General features: G+C 37.2%; 2 protein-coding genes across 2 annotated transcripts in view; one reads left to right on the top strand and one right to left on the bottom strand.

Annotated features, from left to right (window-relative positions):
* Nucleotides 1-13,130, bottom strand: part of LOC139693691 (PHAF1 protein CG7083) — a 28,962-nt gene extending 15,832 nt beyond the window's left edge. The window contains exons 1-9 of the mRNA XM_071591934.1: nucleotides 12,951-13,130; nucleotides 12,642-12,724; nucleotides 12,482-12,565; nucleotides 12,326-12,369; nucleotides 11,936-12,095; nucleotides 8,720-8,936; nucleotides 7,081-7,292; nucleotides 6,676-6,758; nucleotides 997-1,090 (exon numbers count right to left, since the gene is read on the bottom strand). Of these exons, the coding sequence (XP_071448035.1) occupies nucleotides 997-1,090; nucleotides 6,676-6,758; nucleotides 7,081-7,292; nucleotides 8,720-8,936; nucleotides 11,936-12,095; nucleotides 12,326-12,369; nucleotides 12,482-12,565; nucleotides 12,642-12,724; nucleotides 12,951-13,014 (1,041 nt within the window). The 5' untranslated portion in view covers nucleotides 13,015-13,130. The remainder of the gene's footprint in view (nucleotides 1-996; nucleotides 1,091-6,675; nucleotides 6,759-7,080; nucleotides 7,293-8,719; nucleotides 8,937-11,935; nucleotides 12,096-12,325; nucleotides 12,370-12,481; nucleotides 12,566-12,641; nucleotides 12,725-12,950) is intronic.
* An 870-nt stretch (nucleotides 13,131-14,000) lies between these two features.
* LOC139694371 (phosphoenolpyruvate carboxykinase, cytosolic [GTP]-like) overlaps nucleotides 14,001-26,455 on the top strand; it is a 127,421-nt gene continuing 114,966 nt past the window's right edge. Inside the window, exon 1 of the mRNA XM_071592877.1 lies at nucleotides 14,001-14,089. Coding sequence (XP_071448978.1) covers nucleotides 14,061-14,089 — 29 coding nt within the window. The 5' untranslated portion in view covers nucleotides 14,001-14,060. The remainder of the gene's footprint in view (nucleotides 14,090-26,455) is intronic.

The raw sequence follows: 26,455 nt of genomic DNA, 5'->3' as shown, positions 1-26,455 counted from the left end.
CTATTTATGCCAACAAATATGATGGCATTTAAGATGCACCCTTACTTTAGAAGGGAACACACAGAACAAAAGTTTTAACAGTCTGCGCGAATGCACAACACCCCACCAGATTAAGTTATAGTTCCTTGTTGATTCTACACTGTTTTGCTATGATCAGTTTTGATTAATTACATCACAGAATTGAGCAAAACAATATTTACATCACATTATAGCAATGAGCTTCACAATTACAATCCCAACAAAAACTTGCACAACGATGTAGAAGGAGATAATAAAGAAAAGATAGAAACAATTTTTATGCTAGAATTCCATCATATTATGCCTGCAACTACTCAATTTGTAGATGGAGATGGCTTGAGAGTAGCCATATTTGACTGTGAGATAGAAAGAGAATTAAGGGAACTGAAATCAAATAGGAGAAATCATGGGGATAGGTAAAATTCCCATTGAACTCTTGAAGGGTTTAGGACAGCATGGCAGGAAGAGTTTATAAGGTCTAATTCATATACGAGGGAGAATTTTGGTCAGAATATTACAGATCAGTGTTAGTTCCCATCAAAAAAGGAGGGAAAAGCAGTCATATGCAAGGACTATAAAACAATAAGTTTGATTTTGTACAAAGCTAAAGAGGTACATAGGACCATCCACATGGAGATGGAGAAGAGAGCAAATGATTACTTGGGGATGATCAGGTTGGGTTCAGAAAGGAGAGAGGTACACCTGATGGCATAATGGCACTTTTATTCATTTATATCTAAATGAATAAAATATGATCTTGGCACTTTGCATATAAAATATAATTATGTAGTAGCTATTCCTCAATGCAAAATATTATCTACAGAAGATCTAAATATCACCAATAACATTTTATTTGAGACAGTGAATATAAGTGCATTTCTGCATAAAAATTCGGAAACCTTTCCACAATGGCCAAGTGCATGTGTGCTAGACCAATTGATTTCCATATTAGATACTTAGATATTCCATTCAACTTACAGCCACAGGAGCAGCGGCAACATCAATCAGCTTGCCACTCTCATTGGTATAACGATCTGGAGGAACAGACAACTGAAATTCACAACGATGATACCTAAAAGAATTAGATTAATAAAATTAGTTACCACTTAAACCTAAAAATTAGTTAATTATGGATGAACGTTTGAAATACAAGTATTTGATTAATAGATTTAGCATGGCCAGACAATGCCTCAAACTGAGAAACCACATTTTTAGATCAAATAACCACCCAATTATTATAACTGTATTTTCCCAAAGATACTACCTATATATGATGTTGCCTACATAAAAACCTCAGTCTAAAAAAAATATGGTACATTATGCACAGAAAATTGACAATATTCCAAGTTACCTATGTAAGGTAATTGAAAGCATGGTACAATGTGAAAATAAATTAGCCTGAAATCATATTTTTGCAAATTCCTTTAATTTTCTGCTTTGTAAAAGACCAGAGTGAAAAACTAATGCGAAATCACCAAATACAATTTGGCAGTCCAGTTCACCATTAAAATGCTATAGTTAATTTGAATATTTGCTTGCTGACCAACACTTTCATCTCATCAAAAATGTGCATAGGAAAAGTTTCTTTTAAGCATTACAGAGAAGAGAGCTTCCTTTATGAAATATTTTTATTTTAAATCTACCCAAGAGTGTGCTCTTACAACTATTATTAGTCACACACCACACAACAGCCAAAAATTCAATCAGCAGTCCTTCACAAATGATCAAAGCTAACATGCACTTTGTCCACATTACCAATATCCACATCGCACACATTTTCTATGACATAAAATTTCGATTTCCAAAAAATGCCTCCGATTTATTGACTCGTTGTTGCCTAAAAAATGAGAATGAGCTAATAAAAAAATTTAATATTTTAAATAACAATATAACAAATTGAACTTTAAATATTTTCTTTTCATAAACCTAAAAAACATGGTGAATAAGCTTTAAAAGTTTTCATTTTATACTCATATGAAATCAATTTTACCCCAAATAAAACACTATAGGTTGAAATCATATTGTTCTTTTAAATTCTATAAAAGGACCCACTGAGGGGAATTCTTCAAGCTATGGCCAGAAGCCATACCTATACCTTATTGCACATTTCTACTGGGGTAAAAATTTAGGAACTGCTTCTAATTTAACCTATTCCCAGACACTGGATTTTTCAGGTTTAAATTACCTGGCTACTTAATGATTCCTTTTTTCCATAAAATTAATGGTTTCCAGCTTAATGCATCTTTGCACAAAATGTTGCCTCCACATACAGGTTGCAGCACTTAAATCCTTTCAAATTTAAATTTCCCACAATATCGTAGTTCCACTGGAGGTCGCGATAGGCATTCTTCAAAACTATAGGCATCTAGTTAACAGTCAAAACCTCAAAATAGTTGAGATGTTACTTACAAGTGCAGAGTATAATCGAAGAGCCATTATTATCGAAAGTGTTCACACTGGGCATTATATTTCGAAATATTTTGATTCTTCTGATATCCCAGATCAACTGTTTACAATATTAGATCAACTGTTTACGATATTGTGGCTAAGTATAATGCTTCGGAGATGTCTGGGAAAGGTTTTGCTAACTCGGCGAGGAAATTTCATTTGAGGAAATTGAAAGTTAAAATATTTCATCTAATATGTGGGCATTATCTATTACACATTCTCACTATAATTAAGAAGTTTAAGGTGTGCAGTATAATTTAAATGGAAATTTACTAGTTAAGGTAGGTTTTGGATGGACACAACTACCAAATAAATATTTTGTGACCCCTAACAAAACAATCCAGCAACCTACATTAAGTCCCTCTTCATCTCTGAGTACTTCCTTCCTCCCTTCATCCCGTCTAACATCCCTATCCTGTTCCTTCCCTTTCCTCTTTTGCCCAACATTCTACCCTCTATCACAGTCTTCAACATCCCACTGCCGGTCAACACCCCCTTCATCCACTTTTCCTGCCTCCATAGGATTGCTCCCAACAAACCCCTCTCTTCGCCCACCATACCAAGTACTTCCTCATTTGTTTTCTTCTCTGTCCATTTCACCTTCTCCATCCTTCTCCACACCCACATTTCAAAAGCCTATCATCTACGTCAAATCATCCTGCTTCAGTGACCACGTTTCCACACCATACATAACTACGCTCCAAATCAAAGGTTTAACCAGTCTTTTGTAAACATCCTTACCTAACGTACCTGTCATCAAATCCCTCCTTGTGAAAGCTTAGGCTAATTCTTCTTCTTACGTTTGAACTACTTCGGTCCAAAAGACTTCCAAAATATGTAAACTGTTCCACCAGCTCTAGTTTTTGCTCTTCTATTTTAAAGTTAATCTTCTCCTTTCCCTTTCTGAAAAATCGCATAACCTTTGTTTTATTTATATTGATCTGCATCCCGTATCTATAGCACTGAATGTCCATTTCACTCAGCAATGCTTGCAGCCCCTTAGCTGACTGAGAAACTAAAGCTTATTTATCAGCAAACCAAACTGATTTTATGAATTCTCCACAGACTTCCTCCCTATCTCCAGTTCTTCCCATGTCTCTTAAATCATTTCCTCCACATATACATCGAACAGCACCGGTGATAATGGACACCCATGTCTTACACCTCTTCCTAATATTGCCTATACAGACTCTCTGTCCCTCCCTCCCACCCGAGTAGTCTGAGAAATGTACAGGTTGTGGATTAGCCTCCTGTCCCTCCAATCAATTCCTATTTTCTGCAATATACTCATTAGTATTTCCCAATTCACTCTATCAAAAGCCTTTTCAAAATCAATAAATCAGGCAAATATGTCCTGATTGCATTCTATATTCATCTCGATTAGTGGTCTCATTACCGTTATGGTATGTGTCGTGTGTGCTTCTCCCATTCCTAAACCTAAACTGATCATCCCCTAAGTAACCATATGCACTGCTCTCTATCCTTTAGCTGATGATCCTGGAACCACTTTTGCTGTGTGGGAAATCAAACTTATAGTCCAGCAATCCTCACATAGTATGGCCTTTACCCTTTACGGAATAGGAACTAACTGATTTCACAAAGTCTTCAGGCCAAATTCCTTCCTCATACATGTAGTTGTTAAGAATCACAACATATTTACTCCTCCTCCCAAATTTTCCTAAACTATTTTGTAGTTCCTCAGGAATGTTTTCTACCCCCACAGCCTTGTTTAATTTCATCTCCCTCAATGCTCTTTCTATCTCATCGTCTAGTATGCCTGGCCCTAAGCTACCTTCATCTATATCAAATTCTCTTTCTTCATCAAATCTTGTGGGCCTAGTTTCTTTATGATACAGTTCTTGAATATATTCCTTCCATCAAGCTTGGATATTCTCTCTTTCATCTATTATCTTACCTGACTGATCTCTAACTGTTAACACAGATCTTCCCTTTATATTTCCCGATAAGGTTTTTACTTTCTTGTATAGAGCACCAATTTCACCATTCCTCTGCAAACATTTAACATCCTTGCACTGCATCTTCCACCATTCTTCTTTTGTTTTATTCATTACCCATCTCAATTTATTATTTAACTCTTTACATTTCCTTCTTCCTAACTTTGTGTTTACATTCTTGTACTTTCTCTCTCATCTATAATTCTAATCATCTCATCTGTGATCCTTGGTTTCTTTGTCCTTTTCCCATTAACGGTTCCTAGTTTCTCCTGGGATCGAGATGGTGTGGGGGCTAACATACTGGCTTCCCACCCAGAGGGCGCGGGTTCAAATCCTGGCGGTGTTGAATATTTTCAGTGGTATCTTGATCCCTACTTGAGGTGCTTTGTGGAGGGCACTTTGAGTGAGTACGCCGTCCGTCGGATGGGACGTTAAACTGCGGACCCCTTGGCACCTTTCGTAAAGAGTAGGCTAATGCCAACACCAGGTTTCCCTCCACCCTTCATCCTTTCCTGTCCATCCCCTATGGCGCAAATGACCTTAGCTGTCGGTCGCCTCCCCTAAAAACTACTACTACTAGTTTCTCCTGTGGCTTTCAATATCCCTTATTTGATATATTTCCATTTTTTCTCAATAGTACTCTGACCTATTCTCTAAATCCTGATTTTCTCTACACCATGATGATAAACCTTCCTTATCATTCCTTTGATAATGCTTCTAGATTATATTTCCTAACCCACCACCCTGACTTATATTTTTGAATTGGACAATACCCTTCATGAGCACTAAAATGTGATAAGTCGATATCCACTCTTGGGAAACTGTGAATTGATCACACTGTTCCTAAATCTGTCCCCAACCATAATATAATATATCTGATAACTTCTGAGTCACCTGGCATTTTACATGTATACCTATGCCATTTGTGGTGTCTAAACTAAGTGTTGGTGATGACTAACCTGTCTCCTGCAGAACTCAATTGCTTTCTCCCCATGGTCCCCTAAACCACTACAGTACCCCCACCTCATCACCATCTCTTCCTTCACCTACCGTCGCATTCCAATCCCCCATCACTATCTAATGTTTTCCAGGAGGAACACACGCGAACATGTCTTCTAATTGAACTTATACCCTATCAACTTTTTCATCCTTATGATTGCTTGGTGGCATGTATACGTGAACAATTACCAAATTTTATGGTTCTGCTTTTATCTCTACTAGCAATATTCTATCCATTGCTTGTTTTATGTTGACTATGCTTCTTACCACCTTTTTATTCAATATTATGGCAACCCCTTGTTGGCTCTCGTCCCCTCTGCTACATATTACTCTATCACTCCAGTAATCCCCACTATCTATCCATTTCACCTTGCCTAGACCAAAAATATCTATATTTCCTCTTTCCATCACTTGCTTTATATTTTCTTATTTTCCTAGCCTCAACATTGTCCTAACATTCCATGCTCCCATTGTAACTAATTTGGTCTTCATCTTCTGTTCTGCTGCTGTTGGTTTTACTTAGTTGGCAAGCCTTTCATGAGATGACGACTGTGGCAGTCTTGCCTCTCCCACTGCCGGGCACAAAACACAGCCGATTCGGGTGAGCCCTGCAGTTGTCAGGACTGATTTTCTCTATTCTGTCCATTGTTAAAGTCTTAGAAATAATAATTGAGGTGATTTCTGGTTGCCTACCTCAATAGTGTTTTCAACGTGATACCATCACTCAATAATCGCCCCACTGGGATCAAGATGCCTTTGCAGCTACCTCACTGAATAACAGATGCAGCATGGATTACCTTTCGTCTGGATCCTAACCTTCGACCTATCTGGCATGGGTGACCCTACAAGGAGTAAATGTCATTGCTCCTGCCAGCACAGCTCTAGGGGTCAAAGGAATGCACAAGCCCCACGCCAAAGTTGTAGTCCATGGGAAGGGTGCAGTATACATAAGATGCATATTACAAATGGGAAAATACCACATTCACTATTTAATAATCACCCCTAAATTTGGGCCTCTAATAATTAGCAAAGGAACTAGAATTTGAAAAAACAGGAATGTAATTAGTTCATTTATTGAACTAATTAATCAATGAAATCACAAATTGTAGAGTTAATCACCTAAAGTTTTAAATTAATATTGAGCATGACCAGTCAAACAACAACTTTTAGAGCGTTAAGAAGAGTAAACATGCACTAAAAATACTTTCAACTTCTACTTCCAAGTGCTTGTATTTTTTCCTAAATGCATACTCACATGTTGAAATTATAATGTCCAGGAAAATTGGTATGCAGGACAAATTTCTTCACCCTCTGTGTCTTTGCATCAAAAAGCACATCCTGAAACAAGAAAAATTTTAACTGGGTGTGTTTTTACAAAATGAGAAATTTAAAAACTGACTAAAATTTATGAAAACCACTGTTTATCGTGAATGCAAATAAACTTGACACAGGTTCAGATGGAACAGGGGCATAAAGTCAATTGGCACCACAACATGGAAATACTTCATGGTTTCCCCTACAAATTAATTAAAATATTCAGACAAATATATCATAGAGCTAAGCATTTTTATTCAAATTTTTATGAGAAAAAATTGCATTTTGACCATTCGGACAAAACATTTCCAGCGTACTTTCAAATAATGTTCAATGGTATACCTACTATGCCCAGAGTAAAATAATTGAAGAAATAATCAGAACGCCGTGAAGTCACCCTTTTATGGGCATTTGGACTATGGATTTTCATTTTATCCTCTGATTTGTAAAACACCCTCGATGGAGCCCCAAGTGCACTGGCCACATCTTGGCATGTGTCTCCAAACCGAACCTCACGGGTCAGCCTTTGACGCTTTGGCTCCATCAATCGTGGAGGACCTATGGACAAAGGAGAAAACTCATGGCTCAATCATGTAAAACTTTAGAACGTGGAATGTTTGGAAATCACAAGACATCAAATTTGATGAAGATTGACATCAGACAGAGAGTAGTAAATTATTTTGACTTAAAAACTTAATTGCATTGCTACATTAAAAAATTAGCAGTTACACATCTATCAATGTTTATTCATCATAGAATCCCATAAATTCATCATCAATGGGCCAAAATGCCTTTCAGCTGCCGTATTTCCATGTTATGAAGGGTAGCTCATGAATTCAAGTTGAAATGACATATTGTGTGACAATCACCTCTATTAAGATCCCAGGAGGTTATCACCACTTTTAGCAATGCTTAGTTTCTGTTATTATTTTGATATTATCAAAATTTGTATTAAATGCAACCATTTTGTATGTCTTCATGAAACTCTCAAACTAATTAACGTTGCATGCCCGTAGATTCCCGAGTTTAGCAGGATATATACAATGTATGTATCTATTAGCAGAGGGGCACCGTCCACTTTCGGCCAATGTATATTAAGTTGTGCAGCAGCACCACATGTGAGATGCGACTAAACATACTAAAGGATATATACATGTATGATTCATTTGGAATTTTTTAAGGAAGTACTCTCAATGAAATATTTAAACGCTGTTGTTTATGTACTAATGATTCAAAATGGTGATATTATGAAAAATGTTTACAATGCAAACCATTTTCTATGCCTGACGTGGGAAAAAATATGTAATCATATTTTTCTTCCTTATTGTATCTGGTGTATTGACTAGCGCTTATAGTGCAAAATTATACCTGTGAACCCCAGGCCCATAATATGCAGGCTGATTTTAGACCATACTTTTAAGTAAAATAAGTTCCTCTTATGGGCCGAGAAATACAGCAATGACAATAGTGAAGATTGGGAATTAATAATTCAGTTGTTTCTCAAAATGTGGATTAACTGCATGCAGACTTCAGTGATGTCCATTTGAAATATTGCTTTCTTTGGAAATAAATAGGTCCCATTAAATTTCTTAGATTAATATTATTTGATTCTGGTTTTCTGTAGTTCATATTTCAACACTGAAAGGGATTCAACAGAACTAAAAATTATACCTGTCTAAATAAAACACCTGAAGAATATGCATTTTTAGTCTTGGGTTTTGAAAAAAATTTAATTTCTCTCACAATACTTCAAATTTAACCATCTAAAATAATAAAATATAAGTCACTCAAGCATATAGAGTGCATGCATAAATTTCATTGAAAACTACAAAACTGTTGGATTAGGATACTTTCCATAGATAATAATAAAAAATAAATTGGAAATACATAATTAAATATATTTTAACACAATAAATGTACTTAATGTAACATTATATAGAACAAAAATGTACACTGACAACCTTAATTGTAACTGCCCTTCCTACCTTCTGTGTAAACTTTGAGACGGAGACCACGAGTCCGCTGACCTTCCCTCATTACTTCAGCTTCCTCCAGGTAAAGGTGGTTGAACAGACATATGGTTGGCAGTGATGGTGCTCTTGTTTCAGCCAGCACACTACCTGTGTAGAGTGCCATGCGCAAGGCAACTGGGGAGGCTCCCGTTGGGAATTGCAGTGATCCAAGGCCATGCGCATACCCTGGCTGTGAACAATTGAATAGTGAAGGTTACAAAACACGATTTTATTCATTAAAGAATAAAAAAAAGAAAATGACGACCTGAACAGTAGCTGACCCCAAATATTTCTAACATATTTTAGAAATAAATAAGATAAGATGTTTTACTTGAGAATTCAGAACGTACAGAAAACCTCAATTATGTAAATCATTCCATTTGTACAACAGTTGAGTAAGAAACACCAGTCATAATATGTGGTATAAGTACTAGGTATTTCTTTAACGTAAACTGTAAGGTAATCATATTCAGTAAGGATATATCTTACACATTTGCTCGTAAAATTGGGATGAGAATCAACTGAATTATAATTTGTAAATTCCAAATAAAATACTTATCAATCTCGGCTCAAATAACAGCTCCTCTTCAAGAAAATGACATTAGAACACACATATATGGGTTTTCCCAGGTACTAGATGCCATAACTTTTTATCTCCACATGGCATGCCATTTATTATTCAAATGAACAATGACTCATTTTAAGTATTGACAATCATAGAAGAGTAACTAGGAAATCTTTGCACTTCAGTCGCAAAGGAGAGAACTTCCAAAAATGAAAATGTTACATCCTAAGTAAAAATTATGGTGACTCATCATAAGATGATGTTAGATGTATGAGTGAAGCAAGTGAAAATATAATTCTTAGTAACCAAGATATATTCAGAAGAACAGGACTGCTGATTTTGGTTCAATCTTGACCAAGACCCATTATTATGTTATTAAATCAGGGGATAACATTTACCTAAAATGCTAGCGCAGCAGTCATACACATATTTGAAATAAAAGATATCCACTGACCATGGATTGATTTGGTAGACAAAATAGGAATTTTTTTTCAAACATTTATTTCACCTAGAGATTTCTCCAGTAAATCCATAAACCAAAGGCAAGTGGCTAAACTGCTCAGTAACTCTCAAATTACATAGCGTTACCCAGCTAAATTGAATTCCTTGAATTCTTAGCCAGATAAAAAATTTCAAAGTATTATTCGAGAAAGTTGTTTATATAGTAGATAATGGACAATGATGAATAAGAGCCTTTTATACAGCACAGTTCACAATGCTGAGGTGTTTGAGAACATTTTTCCAATAACATAGGCATCCCAAACAATATCAAGATGTACCGTATTTGAGGGCCTATTAGATGCGCCTTTTCTCTAAAATTATGGTTCAATAAACCACCCGTGTCTTTTACACAAAGGTTCAAACTATATGGATTAATGTTCAATACTGAATAGTATTTTTAACCCAGATGGCTCTTACTACCTATTTAGACTCCATTATACATACTTAAATATTATATTTATTATTCAATTGAAGAAGGTTGTAGTTGGGGTTGTTATTAAAACATCATCGCCATTGTGTAAGATGAATATTGTGTCACTCGCTTATGTGAAGTTGAAAGAGAAGTGAGCAAGATATCAAACAAACTTGATCGTATTTTATCATAACTGTTTATAACAAAACAGAATGCGCACTTCTTACTGAGTGAAATTATTTGCTTTAAAAATTGCTCCAATATATATGACAAAGGAGACAAAAGATTAAGCTACACAATTCAATTTAAACTTAAGAGTGTTAGACTATGCCTACGAGTATGGAAATAGAACAGCGGCAAGGCATTTTTTTCCACCCGCTACCAAAAAAATGCCATCTATTTGGCTTTTCTGAAATTTAAGAACTAAAGGTTTATTTAAGGTATATATACTATACTAAATAAGGTATATATATATATATATATATATATATATATATATATATATATATATATATACTAAAGGTTAATTAAGTTGGTGGGGTGTCACACCTTTGTACAGACTGATAGAATGTTTTCCTTGCATGCCGTAATGAAAAGAGTCTTATATACCAGAGAGTCTTATATACCACCAAATACAGTATGTTTCTGGTTAAGTTCAATACATATTTAATAATAATGACTCATTTTTAGTTAGGTAATGTTCAACAGCACACAAATTATTCTTCATTAATAATAGTGTTGTCATCAAGGAATTTTGTACTTTTAACTGTCACATGATTTGCCATACAGTTGTTTAAGAAATAACTGTTGGACGAATTTTGAAAAGTAATGAAGTGGCCAACTACAGTATGAGTTATTCTGTAAGGAATTATGTTCATAATTGTCAAATAATTTTTAAATTTAAACCTACTCAACATGTGGTCTACCTTTCTGAGCAAAGGATAAAATGATTCTAAACACCATGCCCAAGTTCACAATTCAGGTTTAAGTAAAACTAAATTAGTACCACTTGGTATTTTTCTAACTGATACTTAAGTACATGGATTTTCATAAAGGTATCAGAAGCATTAGGCATTGAGAGATATAATTACAATATATTTATAAAATTTTTGTAAGATGATTATTTTCACTAATTTGGGCCATACTACAGGAAGTTCATGTAAGACATATGGAATAATTGCGGGTAAGGGCAGTCCATAACCAAATTTGAATGTTTAAATACTCATAAGGATAAGATTTCACCAATACCAAACTAATCGCAAATAAAAAGTTTGAAATGCTGCCTTATGTTCTTCTGCTAACAGAATTAAAAATCTATTCTGTACAAATATAACTACAGAAATTTATATGGGCCTAGAGGGTAAAATTTTGAAAATCTCATTTTAGCCTGAAACACTAACTTTATAAGCCTAATTTGATGGCTCTCTCTTGACAGGCTTCATTTAAAAACTTTAGAGTCACAATGCAAAATGCATGAGTACAGTAGCATCATTTTCACAAAAGATTTCACAAAAATAACACTTCAATGCTAATATCAGAGAATTAGTGCATTTTTTTAAAGGAAGTTCTAAACAATTCGATTTTTCCAATTTCTCTCACAATTTTAACAGAGTAGTTGCCACTCCAAAGCTTATTTTGCCAATCCGTCGATGGATACTTATGTACAATAAATTTTATAAATATTATCCATGTAATTAATCATGTGCGTTACCTGATACTTGGAATCCACAGGAAAACTAAATGAAAGCCCTCGGAAATTCAGAACAAACAACTGCTTTTCTGAATCATAAACCCCAGGATGGGTTGCTCCAAATGAATGCTCGATTTGTTCTATGCTGGGTACCACCTCGGGAGAACTAAATGTCACCCCACTGTGATAAAAAAAGTCAAAAGATACATTATTAAAGTGATAGCTCCGTTACAGATTAATTAAAAGGGACTAAACACAAGGTAAACCTAATGCCACTGGTAAGAACCATTTGTACAATTTGATTTTATGAAGAAAAAGGATTGAAAAAAATAAAATCATATTCTTTACAAAATGCAAAGGTCGAGTAAACTGTGTAAACAAATTATATACATTTTCTGCGAGGCAACTCACCAATATTTTAATTTCAGAAGTTTCATATTATAAACCTCGATAATCTGAAAAAGTTGAAGAGTAAAAAGATTAAGTGATTAGACAACAAATAAAAGAAAAATAATTTAATTTGCAGCCTTTTCGATGTTGAGTGAAGTATATTTTATGCACTCCTACCTTTAGCCGTTGGACAATAGGATCAAATATTAACCGTATTCCATCTTGTGGCAATGTGATAACCAGATCTGCACCCAATGGATCCTATATTGTAGGATTGTTATTATTTAATGCCCCAGCAAATATTCACAATTAATGGAGAAATTATTTTAACACTTACTGTCTCGCTGTATAATACCTGAACACCTTTAATAATTCCAACCTGGGATTGTATAATAGCCACAGCTTGGGAAAAATGCATTCCTATAATAAAGTAATAGGTCCTTCAAATTTCACTTCAAACTTCGGTTTGTGAAATATTCAGACTTCCTATTTATCAACAAAATGGCAAGTGTCTCGATCTATCATTTGACACTTAATGTATTAAGGCTTACACTGATATAACATTTTTCTATGAAACGATAATGTTCTCCCCAAGATCAAAACATAAATAAAAGAAATTGGCACATTATTACAAAATGCCACTTACCAAGAATAAATTCCCATTGCTCGCATCCTAAAGATCGCTCAGGAATAACTTCTAGGTCTAGCATTTCTTTTGCATACACTAGTAAATGGAATATTTCTTAAAACCAAAACATTAACTAAAAATACGATGAAATTAAGCTTTGTTAAACTTAATACGCAGCTCTTTCTCCATAATCGAACGCCATCTTGTTGTTTCCCAGCTGTCAATTTTATGAATGACGCAAAAACAGCTGTTGCTATGAAAAACTTATCGGTCAGCTCTTTGTTTACATCGGAGAAGCAACACGGATGAATTTTAAGTCCGAGTGGTATCTAAACCAAACAGAAAAGCCTAATAAAACTGCAGTAATAAATATTTTGGGAAAAAATCTTTTTCTTTTTGAAGATTTTTTTTAAATTTACAAATACCTCATAAATCATTTGAATAAGAACGTTGAGTATACTGATAAGATAATAGGATATATTATTTGCTCGTACATTGGCACTAAAAATAATAGCTTGTTGAAATTTTCTCCTGCATTTTTACATGCGAAAGTGAAAAGAAATAATAATTTCCATTCTATGCAATGATATTCTTGATCGTATTTGTCTTCATTTATAATAAATTAGGTTAAATTGAAGCAACACACTTCCGCCACATGTCCTATTTTCCAAGAAACGGCGAATGGTTAATTCACATGGAAATATACTATTAATTCTCATTCTCTAATTAGTTTTTACGACGTAAAGTATAGTAATCTTGTATCGTGTTCTCCATATTTCAGGGATGTCAACGGATATGATGGAAACAATCTCATCGGAAATATTTTCGGAGTGCTATTCTCGAAATATCAAACCGTGTTTCACGAAGACCCGTTCTCCCTACCCTCTTTTATCGGGCAGGACAACATATCGCTTCGATACTAGTGACGTCAGGCGCTGGACGACAGAATCAATGGCACCCGACCTAAACCTCCCTTCTCGGGCTCGCTGCGAGCGGGAGAGAAAGAGAGCGCGCGAGAGAGAGAGTGAGAAGGGAAGCGAGGAGCGTTGGGATATCACCAGTGAGTAGCGGAGACCTCCGCCGCACCGGCTTCAGTCGTTCGAATAGATTGGTTGTACCTGCATCGTCATGGCCAGGTTCCTTCTGCTGCTGTCACGGTAAGTCAATTGTTTTGACTCTTGGCCCCTTTCCAAGATGCACACAGCATCACACATCCGGATATGTCAAACCGATTTCGGGTATATCAGAGTGTTTCCTGAATCCGCAAAGCCACGAATCATTTTTTTAAAGACATTTCATGTCTCAAGTCTCTGGGAAAATCGCAAGTTTTTCTGCGGCCGAGGGAGTGTTCGTAGGATTCCGTTGCGTTCTGCGACTCACCAGCGTGCGGTTATCATTTGGACCCGAAAGCAACGTGTTTGTCTTCCTCTCGTCGGTTTTGTGTTACAGGTCGCTGTCATTCTACTAAAGGGCACACGCTCTTTCAGAACTATGACATTTTTTATTTCAAACCCATAAAAATGTCCGAGCATCTTTTTCACACGCGTGCACTCCAAGATGTAATGCCACTGCATGCAAATGCTGGAATGGGCTAAAGAGGAGTTGACTAAAAATTTTTGAGGCCACGTCTCTCTGGTCGAGCTGCCCTTGCCCCGTGCTCTTTCTTGCCCCCTCCCACTCCTTTCCCCGTAGACCTCTTTCCTTTTCCATACGCTTCCCGACCTTTCTCCCTCCTTTTTACTCGCCATTTCAAAACGCTTTTCTCCCCCCTCTAGTCCCTCATTCCACGACTTAGGACGCTGAGCGTACACAACAGCACCGACAACCGCCCCCACCTTACCGCCCGTCGAAATCCACCTCTGCATCCCGGAACAGGCGTCCCTCCGCGACTGTCTGGGTCGGTGTGCCCCTCTCGAATTTTTCGCCGCCCTACCTCTCCTCCGCCCCTATTAAGCCTTAAAACACACCACGTGGTTTTCCCACTTGAGGGCTTTTGCTTCTGGTTTGTGCTACCTTCCCATTTTTTGCCGAGCTCGAAGAAAGGGTTCCCTTCTTGCGAGCTCCTCTACCCGTCCAAATTCCGGCCAAACTTTCCCGTGTGTGCTTCCTGGTGGATGATTCCTCGTGCTTCCTCGGCTAATTTGTCGAGACTTTTGGGACTCTCTTAAAACTGATCGACTTATTCTATTAATATGGGTCTTAGATTTAAGAATTGGTGCAAAAATGTGCTGAAACTTGTCTGTTCCCAGATAAAAAATTTCGTGAAATATCACCGGATTGAAAAAAGTTTGTACTAAGGAAACATATTTTGCGCAAATACTCAATTGCTAAGAAAGTTTAATTAGAGCATTGTTTTTTGGACAATATATTTTATACGATTGGTAATTTATTATCTATTCTACATTGTTCTAAAAATAACAATGATATCAGTATAGATTAGGTAATGTTGTGGCTTTATCAGATTTATTGTTCGAAATTTTACTCGAAAACTTGCAATGGCTTGGGCTCCAATAAACCCCCATCCGTAGTCCCCCTTTGGTATTAAAAAGCAGGTACACCTTTATGCGAAAGTTCATATTCTCACCCATTTGTCAGTTCATTCTGAGCATCGAGTAGCCAAAATTAAACGTATTTGATATTTTCTCGTATGTTTTTCGGCTCTAGAAAGCGTTGCCTTGTTTTGATTGGGAAATTTTCAAGTTGCTTACTGAGGATACCACTGTTGAAATTTTAGTAGAAGTCTTAAATAACAATGCGACAGACAAATGCGAGCAGATAAAATGCACTCGTGAATGTTTTTTAGATTGAGAAATGTATCTGCCGACGCAACCTTCCGAAGTGCAGAAGTATTCCCGAAAAACTCTTATGTTCCACGAGCAATTTGATCCACTCCGTCAAAAAGATCGGAGATGCATTTTTCATGACGCAGCATGGTGATTGATAATTTCCGTTGTTGTAAGAAGAAGTCGTAGCTATCGGTGGTGTTTGCTTTTTTTCTGACTCTTCTACACACATATGACTACTTTTGTGGGTGAAGTGTCAGTTGTAGTTGCGAATTGTTTGTCTCTGAATTTCTGGAGTCGATTGCGCCGACGCAAACTCATTGATATGGACGGAAAACTATTCAAGTCAAGATGTACATCTGTCAAACCGGGAATTTACGGTATGTGTCCCACCGCAATTGTAAACAACAACAAATTTTATTGACTGGCGCTTTGTTTAGGAATCGCGGCTTATACAGGTAGGTTCAACCTCGTAGCATCACGTTGGAGAAAACAACCCCGCAAAACTCTACCGGAGGATTGATTTCGTGCTAAAGACAATATCTAAAGGGGTGGAATTGAATAATTAGTAAACTAATCGCTCTATTCCGTGAAGGTCACCATTCCTGAAATTGTATATCTTTGGTGAAAAAATTGAGGAAAATAGGAGAGGATAATCTAATTTTTCTTAATAAAATCACATATTTCATGAAACATGGAAGTTTTGAGTGCCACACAGACAATTTTTTAAATGACGAAGTCTTCGAATTTCAAAGTGCATCGAACGAAGTCCCCTCAATGCCAATACACAGACACAAAAAAACACAAATATTTTTGTTCAAGTAAGAAGTCCCGTGGTAATGTTTTGTTGGGAGGCCAAAGGAATTTGAAGAGAGAGCCTTCGCCCCACCATCAAGCTCACTCGATTTGGAAAGAACTCTTCCCGCATGCTATCCGAAAGCTTTTTTCCCCTTTATCTCGAGTATCGCACGATATTTCATCATCAGACATTCACCAGAATGACAGTCACTCGAAGGAATTTGAAGATTTCACTCGGAACAAGACCCACGAACTGTGATCTTGGTCACCTCGTGGTGGTCACCCGCTTTGCCAGAGTCGGTCGACGAAAATCACGCTGGCGCGAGCATACTGGTGACGTCCTCTTAATTGTTAAAGCGTTATGGTAAGAGGGTTATATATGAGAGCTATTTTTATAATTCACAGTGGGCGGCTGATTAATTTACGACGGCTTTGACAGTGAAGCGCTCACGAGGATGTGATGAGTGGGAAGTTAGTCCAGGATGAGTACCTATCAAGTGTATGGGCATCGTCTATATCCCTGTAACATATTCAGGAATAGGATAGCCATGTTGGACGGAATGAATGAAGGCAGAAAATATGAAGAATTGAAGAACAGTTCAATGAGGCGTAAGGTGTCGGGTTTTCCTGATAGACGAAGCTGAGAAAAGTAGGGATGTTAAATCCTATGTCCATCCAAAACTTACCTTAACCAGTAGGTTAACTACCAAATAATAACAATCCAGTTTTCATTTCACCACAAGCCAAGTGGTATGATCCGCATTCCGATTAAGCTGATCGCTCAGAATTTATTGATTTATTGAATTTTCCAAAAAAAATTTTTTTTTGTTTCACGACATTTTGTTTAATGCAAAGTGGCATTTTGAATTAGTGGATCAATACTTACATCATTACTTATGATAAAAAAAACTATGATCGAGCCTAATGCTAATGTCTAATGCTTGTAAATGCAGTGTAAAGATTATTTAAACGTGCGCTATAGCTTAATTTTTTGCATTTTAAAGAGCATTGTATGAAAAACTTGGAAATTAATTTCTTAGTCTTCCCGATTATAAGTCCCTGTCGAGAGTTTTACAACTTCGTTTCAATCGTTATTAAAGCATTTCAATCATTTATGAATGAGGTTACATTTCGTGTGCTTTTTCAAAAGAACAAGTGTCCTCATAACTTTACTTGTATTATTATTTTGGCTACTGGATTTTCTTTCCATTATTGCCATCACTTCCGTCTCTTATCTCAGGAGATGCGTTCTACCTAACAATGTCAACATGGAAAGGTTTGAAAATATTGTGTATGATAACAGTAACAACTGCTATTGGCATCGCTGCCACTTCCTTTTTGTCCTTATTCTATCAGAAAAAGGTAATTCTACCGTTCACGCGCCTTATTGATCGCGTGGGTCTGTTGAACGTAATTTGTCTCTGGGTGTGAAAACAAGCTGATCCGGACACCAAAAACATAGTGTTGGCGGTATAATGTTAGAATTGGTCAAATTAATAATACCATGACTATTAAATATTTCCTGGTGAGAGAATAAAGATGAGGGATAATCTGGGTATGTTTTAAATCCAGGCTATTTGTTATTTAAAGCATGAATTTTTATGTCTTAATCCCCCTCCTTAGCGATGAGAGAGTTCTTCGTTATATCCCATTGCTGTTGTGTTGTTCTAGATATTCACCATCCAATTCAAATTTCCTTACTTTCTGTGCCTGGATGTTAGTATTCCTTCCGGCAATAAACATGAGTTAACTCTGAGATTGAAATATTTATCAAATGCACTAGCAATTAAATAATTTTTAATAATCAGTTAAACCTTACAGTGTTTCACTCCATGGAAGTTATGTGTTGCTATGTTTCAATTAATAGAGATGTAATTTTCAACAGAATTTATTAAAATTCTGTGAAAAAGTACTCTTTACTATCATTTGAAATAAAAAAAAACAACAGTTTCTGAAGTGGCTTGGTGGAAAATCTTAATATTGAAATTGAAAATGAACAATTTGGCTTTTCCAAATAGAAATTTGTTTTAAGAAAAAAAATGTCTATGCGGAAAAGTCAAGTTTTTTATTTTCGATTTCATTTGAAATATAGATTCAAAACTGTCATTAGTTTAAGATCCTCAGCGAGGTTTTCCAAAGAGGGATGCCGGAAGGAAATGCGAAGAAACATTGTAACTCAGAATGAGGTGTAACTTTTGAACAATTAATCATGCTCATTTTTGTAAGTTTTAAACAAAAGGTTGGAAGTTTACTCTAGGTAACAACTCAAACAAATCATGATTTCAATGCAATAGATTTTTTCGTAACTCACAGTCTATGTCTCGATAAGTTTTTAATATTTAGCCAATAAAAATTTATCCAAATGAATTTTACAAGTACATATTATCATGTATTCGAAATTCCTTGCTTGGTTATAGGTGATTGACCTCTTCGAATAATTGTCATAATTCATTCAATGTTGAACTCCTGGCTTTAGTTCCTCAACTTTGATCCAACAACTGCGGTGTTTTTCATCGCATGGTTATATATTTATAGTCATATGCAAATTTCTAAGATTTCAATTTACACAATCATTTATCACAGTTTGTTATACCTATTCTGTTATACCTTGGGAAGAAGCATCATCACATTTTTCATGGTTAGAAGAGGAGTCGATGTGTGCGTCGTGTTGAAGAACCCCTGTAATAGTTCTCGCGTGGAATTGTGAACCCTGAACTACGAAGCGAGCTACGAAGGAGTTAAATTGACTGTTTATGCACTTCGTTAATGATTTAGGAGATTCGGCGTGAGTTTTGAGCAACGTTTCATTAACGACACAAAAGAAGGGCGTGGATTGCCCCGTGGACTGGCTCGAGGGAATTGACCCGATCAAGGAAAGCGTTGGTCAAAGAAATCCTCAGCTCGCGCTCTAATGAGCGACCCTTCCTGCGCGGAACCTAGGACGTCTTCCTTCCCTGACTCTAGGGTCGAGGGATTACTTTTAACTCCGAGGGTTATGCTTCTTTCCCGGGCCAGGAACAAAACGTTAAGACTATCGCCTCTTCTCCTCTGCGAAAAAATGTGTGCTAGGGCTTGTCACGGTGGCCTTGCGAAGCGGCCTTCAACGCAACCGGAAGTCTCGGGTAAGGCCAGGTCTGTCGCATTCTGCATGGGTCGTATCTTAACAAGTATTTAGCCTTACGGTATTCATTGCCCTCGTGCTTCCCATATTGTCAGACAGAAAGAAACTTCGAGCGTTGAAGACATTTGAAATATGTATATCACCGCCGAATAGGGATTTCCTATTGATACAAAATGTGGAGCAGACCTTTGATCGTGCCATTTACGTTGCACGCCACATGTCAAGGTATAATAGCATAAATTTGGTGATAAGTAATTTAAAACGCTGCACTAAAGAAAAAGGTCGATTAACCAATCTCTTGTCAAACTTGTTTGAGCAGTTTTGAATTATCAGATGGTGGCACGCTCTCTCGATCTGTCATAAATACTCGTACCTGTGGGGCATTGCTGCATCTATTTCCTTGCATTTGTGTATCTCCTTCCGATTCTTCTTTCCAATTACTCCACTATAATTAGTCGACGAATCACGTGACTAATGCTTTGTGTGCCGATTTCTCATGTACAGCATTTAATATTGTCTGTGGGCTGTGTCTGTGGGCTGGTTAATCTTTGGTGCGGTAGAGAGAGGGAATTGAAAAAAAATAGTGAGGGAAAAAGTTGGGGATTATTATTATCGGTAATCTACCGTTTAATGAATGTTTTGGATGGACACAAGCTACCAAGCGATGCAGCGACGATTTCCCTGTATCTGTTAACAAAACACAGTCCCAAATCCAACCTTACAATAGGCCCCTCTGCAATTCTGCATGATTCTTCCTCCCTTCATTCCGTCCAACATCCCTATCCTACTCCTGCCCCTTCCTCTCTTTCCTCGATTAAGTTAATATGCTGCTAAAAGTAACGACTTCGTTCGCTTGGTCAAAGTAAATAATTACGATAATGCATACCTATGGGTAGGCTCAACTTGAAGGAAAAGATTTGAAGGGAATTTTTCGATGAACATTTTCAGATATATGTAGGAATAATTACTGATTGTACTCCCCCTAAATTCGCCCATGGGTTCAACATGATATGCACATCCTAATCTGGTCAGTGCCTACTGTGCACCAGAAATCGAAAATGCTGCGATAGTTAGGGGAAAATTCACTTTTTGGCATCCCAACTGTTGACACCTAAGAGAAATTCGAGAGAGGTATATTTATGCCCATTTCCTGCGTCTCAAAAATATTTTTGCGATGATTTTCTTATTACCGTATTCCATAAATCGTTTCTCGTAGCTTGCCCTCATCAATAGTTTTTCCGTTTCACGATTCCCTCCTATGCTGAATTCACTTAGGCGTTAATGCTTTTAAACCCGCGCAATATAAAAAAGACTAACCATCACGAATATTCAGTTCCTCATTGTTCAAAGTACTGAAACTTAAATTTTAAGTTTTTTTTTAATTTCAAGCCAAATTTTATATGTACGAGTGCCCGCCCCCCCCCCCCCCCCGCATTGGGACGTATCTAAAGGGGTAATTTGGTCCTAACACTATAATAATTAAGCCGACATAATTTTTCCGAAAGTGCTCGTCGTACCGTTTATTTCACTTATGATGGTACTCTACATTATATATAATAAGGATACAGCGTCTCCGTGGCCCTCATGATCCAGTTGTCTAGGGATTCCTAATTCTGATCTTCAGATTTCAGATGAATCAGAGAGAATGCTCCTATTTCTACGCTATATAGCTAGGCAATATTCTGAATATTGAGTAATGCCGGCATCAGGGGCTTCAGTAATATGAATCATATCGTCTGTCGAATATAAGACATATTCATATACCTACTACAGGGTATTTCCATTAATGGAAATGTGTGATATGATTACTAATCGTGTCACCTTCCATCTGACACTTGGGTAATGGAAGGTTGCCCCATTACTTTTTTCTTCATGTGCATTCAGAATATCACCTAAATTGTTTACACACGTGATATCTTCCATGCCGTCTTATCGACGATAGTTATGGACTCATATCTCTATCTGTCCCTCATTACATAGCGACCGAATCAATACGGAAAAAAGTCCATATACTGTCGTCAAATTACCACATAGCATATGCTTATTCCGCTCTCAGAGTCAGTGATGGGAAGGGATTCAGTCGCGAGATAACCCTGCCTTGCGTCTTAGTGGAGGAGCTATAGAGCGCCGAAGTAATCCCACCGGAGTGGTATTCATACTTAGGTCCCCGCCTGAACGCCAGGGTGACGGGGACTGTGTTCATATCTCCTCCTCGGTATCCTTACTCAGCTCTTATTTCTGCACAGTTTAAATAATTTATTCTCCTTGCCGCAAGAACGTGGCCACTGGATTTCATATGATTACACGATCACATCACAATTATGATCAGAAAACTTCTCAAGGGATGTAGTATATTTTACTTGAAATATCATTAAGCTAGCATTTAAAAAGTACATGTATTTTTGACTCTAATTTTATTGATAAATTTGGTTTCATTCATGAGTTCGCGGCTGCCGGGGAAACACCTAAATTTATTGATTTTCCTCTCAGCTCATCCTTCTAAATTCCTCCTGGGTGGGGTGTTCCTCTCCATGACCAGTCGTCATATGTGTCCTTACCAGGGGTCAGGGTAAGTAATCGACAACGGGTATTAATACCCTGGCCACGTCGTCCTTCACTGGAGGAGACGGGGACCCTGGGTGGTCTCCCTGGCATTTTAATATTTGTTGCAGAGCGCTTGTCTTTTCCGACTCTTCGTCGGTGCGTGGGAGTATATCAAATAATTGAATTTTCTTTTTTTTTATTCCTCTCACCTCTTGTTTGCGAAAGTTCCTTCTTATACTTCAACTAAATGCATTTGAGATAGTTAACTGTCCTAACGTGAGCTTCAAAATTGAAGTTTATCGCTTTCAGAACTTATTGAAAGAATTGCATACAGTGAACAGGGAATCAACAGCAACCTACTAATGCTACCAACAGCCTACACAATGGTACTGAAACAAGAAGCCTTTTCCGCGAATGCTGTTGTGGCTATATCATAATTACACTTGTTACAATTACAGTTAGTTTGTCATGTAGTATCTAAATTATGAATGAAATCAAGCATCATGTAGCAGCCGAATGGTAAATATTGAGTTTTATTTTGAATATAAGCGCAAACACCCTCAAGTCTCCTTTCGATTTGCATAAGCAAGCATATTTAGGTTTGGCATTCTGCTTCTCTTTTCGTGGGTTCACCAACGGAAAATTAGCCTATTTTAATGCCAATCAGCTGTGTGAAATGTACGAATACCCCCGAGTGAGAGCTATGAGGGAGCCATGAATGTATTTTATCGGGTCCCTACGTCGACACGACGAAAGAAAATTGGGCGGTTGACAATCGGGATAGGGTAATGCTTGTTTGCTTAGCCAGCGTCTCGGATCATCAGTTGACATTATTTACGGTAAAATCATTCAAATATAAGTCTATCCCAAAATGACCCTGAATCAGATATTATATCAGTTGTTTTAATAAAACGAGAATTTGAGACCAACCCCTGTATTCATGAGACGGCGGCATACCCTCTCAACGCTAGCGCATGCCATTTTCCATTAATAAATCATCCCAACATATGAAAGCTAAATAAAATTTTAAAATCTCAGTTGTCGGCGATCTTAGTTCTCTCCTCTGAATAGGAATCGCAAGGAAAAGTACAAAATTATACTAATGCAAAAACAGGCACTTGAAATTTAATGAATATCGACTAGAGGCGTTAACTACCACGAGACCTTGCGAAAGATTGTAACGGTTTAAGGAAGAAAATTTTTATTAAGCTGATATATTGGCGTTTTCAAGAACATTAATATTCCTCTTCAAGTTATGATTAAGTTTGAAAATATTTTTGAAATCGGGGACGCTCTAGGAAAATACTACTCGATGAAGTAATGGGCGATTCGATGAAGACTTCACTAATGAGGAAAGCTTGGACTCAGCCTGTCCGTGCGCAACTTGCCCTGGGGATGAGAAATGAGTAGTTTATTGATTTGAAGAGTAAAATCCAAGAGTAATTCGTCTTAATCATAATGTTCTGATTTTTTTACTCATTTCAGCTAACCGTAGCATGTGCACTCTAGTGTGTATTCTATTAGTAAAAAAAATAATATTGTCGTAAGTTCAATAAATTACGTATTTTATCCAAACGACCAACGGCGTAATAGAACACACAGAATCTTACATAGAATATCCCGTGCATAGACAATTGAATATTACTTAGTGGTATTTTACGAGTTAACATTTAACTAACTAAATTTAATGATCATCAAATTCAACAGGACACTAGTATGATAGATATGCCAAGAAAAGGTAGCCGCCAGGCACTGATGTACAATTGGAGAATTTAGTTATACCTTGATAAACACAGCAGTTTCAGGTTTAACTTTATGGAATTCCTTCATAATGAGGGTAAAAAAAAGAAACTTTGCACTTCCACATAAAGATTTAATATTTCACGACCTGATGATGATGCGCAGCATGGAAACGTTAGCAGTAAAATATTAAATCTTTATGTGGAAGTGCAAAGTTTCAATTTATACTCTCATTAGTTATCCCTTATTTTAAAACTGCGTTTTGTGGTAATGAATAGAAAATGGTAATAAAGATTAAGAAATTATTATGATCTCTTGCCAAGATACTGACTGAAATGATTTGTACATGTTGCATGTTACATTTGTACTGTTGCAAAATAATATCTTCGTTAAGTTTCTTTAAACTGGCGGGAGAGCGCGAGTGATGTATGCATTTTAATCGTGCCTACCTTGGCACAATGCATATTCAAACCCTTCTCTCCTTCTCATTACGGAGCGTCACGGGGTGTCAAACCCTCAAACACCATGAAGTGAGATGACGCTTGGGTGCATGTTACCACTTCGTTTGTTGTACGTACAATGTCTGCTAGAATTGTCGATTGAAAAGATGTCGCTTTAAATTTAGACACAAAAATAACTCTATTTCCAGTCCCCAATGGTACGGGCGGGTTCCATTTTTAAATGCAAAATCAATGATGAATTTTGAGCTAAGAATAGGATTTCATTTTTTAAGTTTTTTATTAGAGCGCCGTGGTTGTCCAGTGAATAGTGCGCTGGGCTGATAATCGCAGGGCCTAGGTTCGATTCCCGGAGACGCTCTCTCTCTCTCTCTCTCTGGGGAAGCCTCTTGAGGATCCTCAGTGTCAACCAAGCTGTGTGATTTTTCGTGTACCCTATCATTGGTTTTTTTATTGAAGACATGAACACATTGGTGGGTGGAAAAATTCGGCTCGAAGGCGGAAAGTTAATTTGAATTTGCGATCGATGCTCCCGAGTTTTACTACTACTGATGAATTTATGGGTCATCGATTTTTGGATATTATTTTAAACCTCAGAAGTATGCCGACAGGACTAATGTGGCAATTTATAGCGCCTGATTCCTGGAAAATATTTGCTACCGAATGATTGTAGATTTCAATTCCACGTCGTTTTCGACAGTTGTATCAGCATTGGTGGCCTGGTCCCTGAAGAGAGACTGATTAGAAGTCTAAAACCGATTAATCGGAGTCCAAATGGGCACACACACAATTTATCAGTAGTGCCAGGCAGACATAAAATTAGATTAATTTATTTTTAAACCATAAATGTAGCACATAGATATATCATCTTATCCAAACAAAAATTGATGGGGAATACGACACCTAGTTAGTGTTCACACTAGAAACGATACAATACCAGCGACAGCCGAACCTTCGTACGTAATTTTTATATGAATGTGAATGAAGGTGTGCTGCGAGATATGAATCTTAAAATGCACGTATAGTAGCGAAATACTGAAAGCGAGGTAGGTAAAGGAAATGATTACTGAATTCCCTTGGTTCTATTTCTTTTTGTAAAAGGACGACAAAAGCCAAGTAAGACCCTTTCGTGAGTCTTCTACTTTCTCACGCGCGCATCATAATTGAGCGTGAAGGCATGTATTCTCCTCTCTATTTGGAACATGGACACTATGCATGCTCAACGTACTATGTCTGTACATAGACGTGGCTCGCCCATAATATAATGCCCTTATTAACTGAACCTTTGTTGGAAGGTTTAGCGAGTTACCCAAGATAATTCACTTTTTTTTAAATCTTGTCTTGCATATCTAACTGGAAACCCGTAAATTTCTTGAACTGCACTGATTTGGCTATCGGATAGAGATTCAGGATGGGCAGTGATAAGCCGGGGGCTGAAGACTGGTTTGTCCATCATGGGCATTCATCACAAATTAGTGGGGGACTATTCAAGAAGAGTAAATTTGCGGATACTCAACCTTCAGTTAGATATTCAACCAAAAGATTGTAATAATTGCTTCGCGCAGAACAAAACCAATATGATGAATAGGTGAGAATCTATCATGCAGAAATTAAGAGTAATGAGTATCTGAAGAAATTGGCAAACTAACTTAGTCCTTAAAGTTGGATTGCATGTATTTCAAAAAATAAAACATTTTTCTACCATTCAGGAAACATAACACAGTAATCAAACCGAAGGTCGGTTTGGTAGGTGATGGTAGATTTCACCTGGTACTAAGCCCGACAGCGTGTGAAAATCACACATCAGGGAAGGGGGGCCAGTTCCTTTCCCTGTGCCGGTTATGGTTTCCCAGGAAGATTTGGAACCCGAAAAACCATATAGCTTGGGTGGAGCTGCATGTGTCTAGAGAAGCTTGCCCGAGAATCGAACCCGGGCCCTCCAACAGCCGGATCTGTAGTCCAAAGCTCTACCCCAGGACTACCGTGACCCACCATTCAGAAAGTGTTATAGAAAATTAAATGAGTACTAAGTGCGCTTAATGGTAAATTGCGTTATATTAATAAGTTTTTGAAATTAGG

Source organism: Hetaerina americana, unplaced genomic scaffold (assembly GCF_022747635.1).
Source record: "Hetaerina americana unplaced genomic scaffold, ioHetAmer1.1.p SCAF_5, whole genome shotgun sequence".
Taxonomy (NCBI): Eukaryota; Metazoa; Arthropoda; class Insecta; order Odonata; family Calopterygidae; genus Hetaerina; species Hetaerina americana.
This window is presented reverse-complemented; position numbering and strand designations above follow the sequence as displayed.